Raw genomic sequence first — 9,760 nt, forward strand, 5'->3', positions numbered from 1 at the left:
GGTTGGAAGATGGCTGTTTGATGTTTTTTATTGTTTTTTAAATCATCCTATAAGCTCTGACATGTTAGATAAATTTGAAAATGAGGTTTTTTGAAATATCCGTAAGACTTGAAAAAATCCGTGAGATTGCTCTATACGTCCGTATACCTGCAAAATGACGTCAAATCTTTATAATTTACAGATAATCTGTACAAGTTGCTGCCCGCTGCCTTTCTTTCCCCTCCTCCCTTTCCCCTCCTCCCCTCCCGCTGTGCAGGACGTACTGCTGGTGTGTGTGTGGGGGGTGGGGTGGGGGGGGAAGTGCAGCAGTCAGCTCTCCCCACTCGAGGCTGAAGGTCAACAGACGATCATGCTAAGCTTGCTAACTGTTCCACCCTCTGACTGCTGCAGGGGCGTGTCTTAGAGAGAGGCTTTTATATCAGAACACAGCCGCTGTGACGAAACCGTGGAGAAGCACGTCACAGCGGAGAGCCGTTAACCAATATGCAAATTAGCCTGCAGTACCACTGCTCTACCCATATGAGCAGCAAAAACATGTTTTTAGACCAAATATTACAGATTTGAACAATTACGCACAAAAACATCACAATTAGCACAGAAACAGTACTATATAACATTTTAGACACATTCTAGACAGCTTATCAGCTAAAAAAAGTTAATTTTGGGGTAAGTTACTCTTTAAAACCTTTCTCTTGCAGATACTGTCTGGTGTTTATGACTGTAGTTAGTACCAGTGATGAGCTTAATGTGAGCCGAAGATCGTCCCGTGTCTTAACAGACAGCCAAATGAATCCTCCAGCTCAGGGCCGGAGAAATTCTTTTGCATGTTCATTTGACTTTTTTATTCCATAACTCTCAGGAAATTTTAAGAAGTTTAAAATGACTCACTGCATCTAACCTCAGCAGTACTGGCATGCAGAGAGAGGCATTGATTATGTAACTTAACAATCTGACCCCGTTCAAAGAGAAAAAGCTTTTTTGCCTTTGCCATCATGAGAAATGACACTGGATACACATTGTTTGTGAAGATTTGGGATTTTAAATGCCATGGTCGTAAACTTTTGATCAGCTTATGAACAGTCTATTTTGGTTGTTTGCAATAAAATGTTTACTCAGTTGTTTTTGTCTCACTTCCACTTTTTCTTTTTTGCATTTCAAAGCTCTACTTAGGACCTTCTTAAAATTAAACAGTGCAAAATGTGAATTCTTGCCATGTTTTGACTGGTCTTAAAATTTTGATCAGGATTGATAATAATAATTGATAATATTGTGTTGTGGTGAATAAATCATCATAATTTCTCCATCTGCCCTCCAACTGTAGAATATGTCACATATAAACAGCAGCAGTAGGTTCTTTGTTGCTGTTGTTTTCACTTGATTCAATAGATGTTTTAAAAAAGCCTTTTGTGGCTGGATGACAAGTCAGTGAAGGAAAACTCATTTTTTTATTGTAAACCATGGATATGGAAAGAAGACACTGAGATGTTGTTCAGGAAGTGGTGGCAGAGGTTAAAAAATGTCTGCCATGAATGGAAGGTCACCAGTTCAACTCCCAGATCTACAGTATAACAACACGATAGAACTCGATGCCAAATATTGCTGATGTCCCGTCACCCTTTGGTAATGACTAACTGTTAGTATTTTTGTAAGAATCATCACAGGCCATCATTCTTTAAGTAATCTCATAAGGTGAACAGACATACGGATTCTGTGAAGGTGTGATGCGGTTTCTGACCTCGTGTCTGAATCCGAAAGTTGATCTTGCTCTCAGAGGGATGCGTGATGGTGTAGCCACAGAACTCCACATCCGGGCTGATAAAAGAAAACAGGAAGGTGAAAGTGGCGTGTGTGCTAATCCTGGATGTTTTGCTTCAAAGGCGTGTAAGTGGAAAAATCTTGATCACTCTCTACACATTCAGGTCAAACCAAAACACAAAGAAGAAATTATATGTGCAGAATGTGATAGAAAGAATAATAATCTTTCTTATTTTTTGTGGGGATCAAAAGAAAATAGTTTCTCCCAGATGGTTTGTGTGTGCAAAACCTGAAATAATAAAAAACAGGTTAAAGATAAGCTGAATTCAAAGTGACAGTTTGAAAAAACCAAAACAAATCACTGACTTCTTCATGATCATATATCTGAGGGAGTTGCCCAGAGTATGGTCTTCATCATGCATCACGAACGTCACGCAGCCATCATCGGCCCCATCAACCTGGACCTTAAACAAGACAAATACTTATTTAAACATTAAAAGTGAGTTCTTCATAAAAAAGGCTAAATAACAGAACTTCAACCTAATTTCACAGGATTTGTTTGCTTTGGTATAGAAGACAGTTGAAAGACTTTCATGTGTCAGGCAGATGTTTGGGACCTGTGGGCTTGTTGCAGCACACTATGCTAAAAATGGAACAGGTTTTTTAGTTTAAAAATCTTTGTAATACTCTAATACGTTATAGAACAGCATTTCTCCATGTCAAAAAAAAATCAAAATATCTTCATTAATAATAAGAAAAATCCTCTACTTTTAGGATTATATTAGGAAAAACTAAGTTTGATCTAAAAAGTTCAGTTTTAATTTAGTGTGGTGCACTGTTGAAAGGTTAGTAATTCTAATATTTTGACCAGGGGTCTCCAGTCCTGGTCCTGTTGGACCACCATCCTGCAGGTTTTAGGTGCTCCTCTGCTCTGCAGCAGGTCTTACAATCAGGAACCCTTTGATAGTTGCGGATATGCATAATTACAATATTATATATACAATATGTGTCTCCATTACATTATTGTGCTTACAAGATAGAAACCTTGTCTGAAATATTTAATATAACACTTTAGATGTAATGTGTATTTGAACAAATTTGGCTCACTATTTGACAAGAAACCAGACAGTTTTGTCTTTTTCTTGTCCTTAATTAATGCATAATAAACACTTAATAATAATTTATAAAGTGTTTACAGATGAACTGATAACCTATCTATAAACTATTTATAAGCCATCTATAAGGGGAGCCTTGTTGTATTTTATTCTTCTTGGATTTTCTTTCAAAAGAACTAGTGTATAAAATACCAAAACAAATTTCTCAGTAGTTGTACAAGAAATTTATAGTAGACAGTTATAGGTCTACTAGTGTTTGTAAAAATCTCCCCATTTTATTTATGTTTTTATTTTTCAAATAAACTAATTTAGAAATTTTTATTCTGTAGCCATCATTACGGGATAGAACAACCAACATCTCCATAAATCTTCCACTAAAAATAAACAAACTACCGAGATAGTTATAATATTTTATACTCTGTTATACTTTATCTAACAAAGCAGACAGTTTCATGCTATAACAATGTCTGTCTGATATTTATTTATTTATTTATTTATTTAACCAATTTGACTAGTTAAAAAGACGCATAAATGATGCTAATGGAAAGGGCAGTAGTTGAAAAGATGACACATTTACTGACGTGATATTAAAATCCATCTTCACACAACACAATTAATGAACATTCAGAGGTTGAACTATAATAACAAGCGATATAATTGTAGTTTAAGATGATCTGTTGTTGCTAACTACAGCAGCTGCCCACGTGAGGAGTAAACAGGCGGTCGATTTGTCGAAGTTAGCTCCTATTCTACCAGAACAACCTACCAGCGGAGTTAAAATGATAACATCTTGTATTTTTACACACTAACAAACTTTAAAACCCTAACGCGTCTTACCATTTCAAGCTTCGGTTTCTTTTCACTTTCCCCCGCCATGCTGCTTCAGAGTCCTCCGTCAACATTGAGTTGGGTTTTCTGTCCTCAACTTTGTCTGACAGGCAGTAAGCACCTTCGAAGAAGCTTCTACACGTATTTCGTTGTTGTTTAAACTCAAGCAAACTTAAAGATGAGAGTAAACCTACATTTGTTTTTATCAACACCCTAATGCATATTTACATTGATTTATCATTTCATATCACCTTGACCAATAATAGTAATTACTGTAAAGGTTTATGTTTGGCTAAAGTTTTCCGACTACTTTGCAAATAACTGTGTGCATTTTATTTTTAATTTTCTGCTAATTTAACAACAAAAAAGGGTTCGAGGACCACTTGCAGGTCTCCTGAAATGCTAAGAAGAGGGCTAAATTGGCCCCTTTTCTAACCCATAATACGTAAAACATGTGACGATCACAGGTGGTGTTAAGCATGTAGTTCAAACTGTGCACTTGTCTGTTGACAATGCACAGTAGTATGGACTTTAGGAACTACATTACCCAGCAGGGCAGGCAGTGAAGTAATTTCCGGTTCAGGGACTCAAGGCAGAAGTCACTCGAAAGGGATTAGCTAGCAGCTGATACACTTTTGTTTGAGTTTTAGTAAATGAGCTACATTAAGCGCTGGTGATACTTCGAGGTAACAGTTTTTTATGTTTAACTTTGTGATAGTTTTGTATACAGAAACCATGACATTCCATAAAATTTAACTAGCCTCCCAACGCAGCTCGTTCAACAACAACAAACTAGCTAGCTTGTTTTCCAGCCACCCTTTTCTATTTTGGTTTTATTCCTCGAGAGATCTCATATCTTGAATATGCAAGCTAGCTTGTGCCAGAAGTACTGCTAATATTAACGTGTTTTCTTCATATATATTAAATTTTCTGGTCCACACAGTCAGTCCCCTGTGTGTCCAGAACATTTACCACAAACACCCAGCTGCTTTTATTCTTTAACTTGACCGCAGGTAATAGAGCCAAAACAACCCCCACTGCCATGGCAATCCTGTTTGCGGTGGTGGCTCGTGGGACCACCATTCTGGCGAAGCATGCCTGGTGCGGCGGGAACTTCCTGGAAGTCACAGAGCAGATTTTGGCCAAAATTCCTTCAGAGAACAACAAACTGACCTACAGCCACGGCAGGTAAGAGTCCGGTTGTGGACAGGTCTGCTTTGAAGTGTTTTATTGTTTTGTCTCTTGAGTTCTGCTGACATTTCTCTAGAAAATACTCCGCATGACTCGCCTCTCGTCTAACCTTTTTTCTTTTCCTTTCTCAGCTATCTTTTTCATTACATCTGCCACGACAGAATCATATACTTATGCATCACTGATGATGTAAGTATATTGTAGTTTTTGATATTAGTTTTATATTACCTATATCAGCTTATAAATGTGTGAAGAACACTCGCTATGTTTACATAGACATAAGTAATCAAATTAAGGCAGGCAATCAGAATAAAAATGCCCGAATTGGAATATTTTTGATCGGATTCAGCTGGAGCCAAATTAATCTGAATGAGAGGGGGAGTTTATGCCCATTGATAATCTGAACGACGTGCATGTAAACATTTATTCTGATCATCTTATTCTGTTTGTGGAAAACTGACCTGACTGCGCATGAATTTCATCCACTGGTTTGTGATGTTTTGTGGAGGGAGGAGCAACATAGCTACAGCTGCTGGCAGAACAGAACTTTCAAGGATGTTTGTTTTCTCCCGCTGTCTCATCCGGTAAAGAAGGCAGACAAACAGCATCGTGTGTCCCCCCCCCACCACCACCACCACCACCACCACCACCAAAGAATAAAATAAAATAAAACATGTTGCTTCTCCTGGAGCTCTGTCAGGGGGTGCAATAACGTCTCCAACCGTTATTCAAACCAAGTGCAGGTCTACTCTGGGTGATCTGAAGACACATTTGAATGTTTGTTTTTGTTCATCACAGAAGCAGAACTTCTGTGGTCGTTTTTAGGGAAAGTTTACAACTCGGCGCCTGGCAGTACTTCTATTCTGAAAAAAGTCTGGTCAATGTCATGATCAGATGAATTAAATTTGTGCCCATGTAAATGGTACATTTGGATTATTTATTCCAAACACATTTCAATTCAATCAAAGATTTTTGCACATGGAAACATAGCTGTTAAAATAGTTTTACAAGAAGAGGCGTGTATTTATTACAGGAAGTCTTATAATGCTACTTTGTTTTATTTGATTGTCGTGAAATCATGTGTTGTAGAAAATACCTCCCCCCCCAACACGCACACACACACACACACATCTGTGTAAGCACAAGGATAACTGTGAATTACTGGTTGTAAAATAATAGGAGGTTTTGGTATTTTCCTCCTTTCATTTTGATTCTAGAGCAGGGGTTCTCAAACCTTTTGGGTCTGAGGACCCCTTACAAGTGTGCAACGTTTCCAGGGACCCCCTCATAAAACCCATGCTGTTTTAGAAATAATTTACTGTCATTTTAACCCCTAAATATTATGAGAATATTATGTTTTTGTTTGGTTTAGTATGTTTGTTTTACTAGTGCCTTTTTCCTCATGTTCATTTTTCAAATAAAATCCAAAATAACCATTTATTGAAAATTTTTGAGGACCCCCAAGATAGGGCTCGTGGACCTCTGGGACCCCACTTTGAGAACCTCTGTTCTAGAGTATTGTGAAAAAGTCTTGAATCCTCTTAACTCCTTATTTTACTTTTAGGGCGCTAAATATTTTTATTATTTCTTAAAATGGTCACAAGATTTTACAAGTTTTTCTCTTTGATCTTTGACTGCCTTTGTGTACTCATTTTTAATCCAACTGTTTTCAGAGGTGTGGTTTTTGTTGTTGTTGTTGTTGTTGTTGTTGTTGTTTTGTTTTTTCCTTGTTGTGAAGTCGTTTAACATTGCCCTGTAAACCATTCAGAAATAAAAAAGTCTCAAACTCAAGACATGAACCAGTATTGTGAAGATGAAGCTCCTCCCCCTCTCTCTAAGGCTGGGTTTGGCCGCCCTACAAAGGAAGCTCATTTTGGCTGCTTGTGTCCAGGATCTCTATCTTTCAGTCATGATCCATATCTCATGAACATAGGTGGGGGATGGAATGTAAACAGACCAGTAAAGCTGGAGCTTTGCCTTATAACTCAAATTTTTCCATGGCCGACCAAAGCAACACCCTCCTGAGTATTGATCAATCTCCCACTCCATCCTATCCCTCGTGAACAAGACATTCAGATACTTGAACTCCTCTACCCAAGACATAGAACCCCGACAACATGAAAGGGGCAAATAAGTTTGAAGTTCTGTCATTGCCAGATACAAAAACTGGACAGAAATTAATTTGAGTGAAAGTTAGTCAGATCCCTAAATGCATTAAAAGACCTTTCAAAAACCTAAAACATTTTATCAGTACCATTTTTAAAAAGATCAGGAAAATGTCTAACTCTTTGAAAGGGAAACATAACTTTTGCCCAGTACTATACATTTAGTAAAACGTTACGCACTAAATGATAGCTTTTTTGTCTTTAAATTGCTGTTTAATAAATCCTTAATATTTTATGTCTTGTTTGTGGAAGGACTTTGAGAGATCACGGGCGTTCAGCTTCCTCAGCGAAGTCAAGAAGCGTTTCCAGACAACATACGGATCCAGAGCTCAGACTGCTCTCCCCTACGCCATGAACAGTGAGTTCTCCTCTACACTAGCAGCTCAGATGGTGAGTATTACAGCCTTAACATATTCGTAAATGTTTTCTTGTGATCAAAAATACCAGAACATATGTTAGAGAAACCTTTTTATTCAAGCCACAGTCTCTGAGATAGTTCTCTTTAGTCTGAGTAAAGAAAATAAAACATCTTTAAAAAGTTAATGAAAGTATTGAAATGAAATCCACAAGGAAAAGAAAAGAAAACATCCTGCCTGTAGTTATACATGGAGGAGAATCTGTCATGCCTCTGATACTAAAGACACTGGATTCATACAAGTATTCAGAAAACTGAAAGATTGATCAGAGTAATTATCAGTATTTTAAACAGATGAACTTTCCTTGGACATGTCCTTTTAAAATATTCTTTACAGACTTTTTCCTGATCAAGGAAAGTGAGTTTAAAAGAACAATTTTAGTCGCCTACAACCCTTGACATGCCACAAAATAAACCAAAGTAGTGTTTCCCAACGCTAGGGTCAGGACCCCACTGTGGGTTGTAAGACAACAGGTAGGAGACGTTAAAGGCATAAACAAACACTCCCACAAACCTCTTACCAATCACACAGTGAGGTCTTATGTGGAGGGGGGGTAAAAAAGTTCTGCCGGTGGTTTGTGACAAAAAGGGCGGCTGAATCAACGCTGAGAACACAGTGACGTAATTTTCGTCATGAAACTGCGACAATCCAAGAAGATTTTGACATTTAGGAGGGAGTGTGAAGTAGGCTTCAGATGATTTACAGAATATAAAAGGAAAAACCTTTAAAAAACTGTTCCAACAGATACAAAGACAAGATAACAATAATCACAAATTATATACAATAATAGACCAGGCTTTTTAGTGATTGGCTTTTTAGGGAATTTATATTATTCAACTAACAATAGATGGAATCACAAGTTTCTGCAACTTTTACTTTAAAGGGCAAAAGGCAAAAGTGAACGAAAGTGTCCCCTTTCTCTGCTTTCATACACACACTGTGTAAAAAACATTTTAACTACCAAGGTTTCAAAAAGGTGTATGAACATCATCCTAGGAAAACATGACTAAATGTGCAGGAATATTAGCTTTTTACAAGATTTTTCACAGTTTGGTTCCCATTCCTTAAGTTACGGTAAATTAACTGAAGATCAAATTTTACTAAGCAGAGCTAATCCTGATCAGGAAATGTACATTTGGACACTCAGTTCTCTATAGACATTTTATATCAGGAACTCTCCAACCACAAAAATAAAAATAGGGGTAGCTGTAGTGACAAGATAAAGGCTCAAGATTATAAAAATAAATAAATACGCAAATTGTCATTTGGAATAATGCCAAATGACAAGTTTGCACAAATTCCTGGTGAAATTCAGACTCAAATTTACCAAAAACTACGCGTAAAGTGCTCTAGAATTCCAGAAACTAAATTAGAAGGGGTTCCAAATGAAGTCCAGGTACTTTTGAAAACTTTGGCACTGTTATGAAAAAGAAGTGTTATCCTTGTGAAATTTTCAAACGTGCTTAAAATGCTATTGACTCAAGAACAATACCGTGCAATGCATGCAAGAACCCTTGCAAATACTTCTAGTCTTTTTAGAATCTCCCTCATGAATGCTGTTCACATTTTGTTACCAAACCAGACTATTCTCCAAATGGATGAAACAGTGGTTGTTAATTGTTTATGTTTTTATGATTATCATATTACTTGTACTTCTATTATTCCTGTGCTTTTGATAGTTGTTTATTTGTTGTCATTTAGTGTTTTACTGTCAATCTGGAACTGCAGATAAAAATTAACCCCTATGGGTTAATCCAGTGGTTCCCAAACTTTTCAGCTTTTGACCCACAAAATAACAGTAGCAGAGACCTGTGCCCCCAGCTAGTTTTGTATGATAAACATTTGTATCAGGTCAATAAAACATGGGCAAAGTAACAATAATTTTTATACTACATTTATCCATTTTAAATATACTAAACTCACTCCTTTGTGACAACTAAGGCAAAAATATAATTAATTCAGAAAATCTTTTCAGGACCCCACCTTGATGTTTCGGGACCCCACTTTGGGTCCCGACCCCAACTTTGGGAAACACTGGGTTAATCTGTCACATTTACATTATATGTTTATATTTGTACATGACTGATTTTTTTTATATCTGAATGATTTAGTAAATGTGTCAGGGCTTCTTAAATTTGTATTATTTGCAGATGATTCTACATGTTTCTGTTCAGGAAAAGATATAGAACGAATGATGGGGATGATGCAAACAGAATTTGTTAAAATACAAACTTGGTTTAAACTAAATAAATTATCATTAAATTTGAATAAAATGAATTATATGATATTC

The 9,760-nt window shown here is 36.9% G+C and overlaps 2 protein-coding genes across 2 annotated transcripts in view; one reads left to right on the top strand and one right to left on the bottom strand.

Annotated features, from left to right (window-relative positions):
• The window catches only part of polr1d (RNA polymerase I and III subunit D), a gene marked incomplete at its 5' end in the record, with an annotated part of 13,751 nt that extends 10,001 nt beyond the window's left edge, over window positions 1–3,750 (bottom strand). The window contains 3 exon segments of the mRNA XM_014024399.1: window positions 1,736–1,812; window positions 2,122–2,219; window positions 3,708–3,750. Of these exon segments, the coding sequence (XP_013879853.1) occupies window positions 1,736–1,812; window positions 2,122–2,219; window positions 3,708–3,750 (218 nt within the window).
• A 502-nt stretch (window positions 3,751–4,252) lies between these two features.
• Window positions 4,253–9,760, top strand: part of sybl1 (synaptobrevin-like 1) — a 13,403-nt gene continuing 7,895 nt past the window's right edge. Inside the window, exons 1-4 of the mRNA XM_014024400.1 lie at window positions 4,253–4,384; window positions 4,712–4,886; window positions 5,021–5,078; window positions 7,307–7,444. Coding sequence (XP_013879854.1) covers window positions 4,741–4,886; window positions 5,021–5,078; window positions 7,307–7,444 — 342 coding nt within the window. The 5' untranslated portion in view covers window positions 4,253–4,384; window positions 4,712–4,740. The remainder of the gene's footprint in view (window positions 4,385–4,711; window positions 4,887–5,020; window positions 5,079–7,306; window positions 7,445–9,760) is intronic.

This window comes from Austrofundulus limnaeus, unplaced genomic scaffold, assembly GCF_001266775.1.
Source record: "Austrofundulus limnaeus strain Quisiro unplaced genomic scaffold, Austrofundulus_limnaeus-1.0 Scaffold420, whole genome shotgun sequence".
Taxonomy (NCBI): domain Eukaryota; kingdom Metazoa; phylum Chordata; class Actinopteri; order Cyprinodontiformes; family Rivulidae; genus Austrofundulus; species Austrofundulus limnaeus.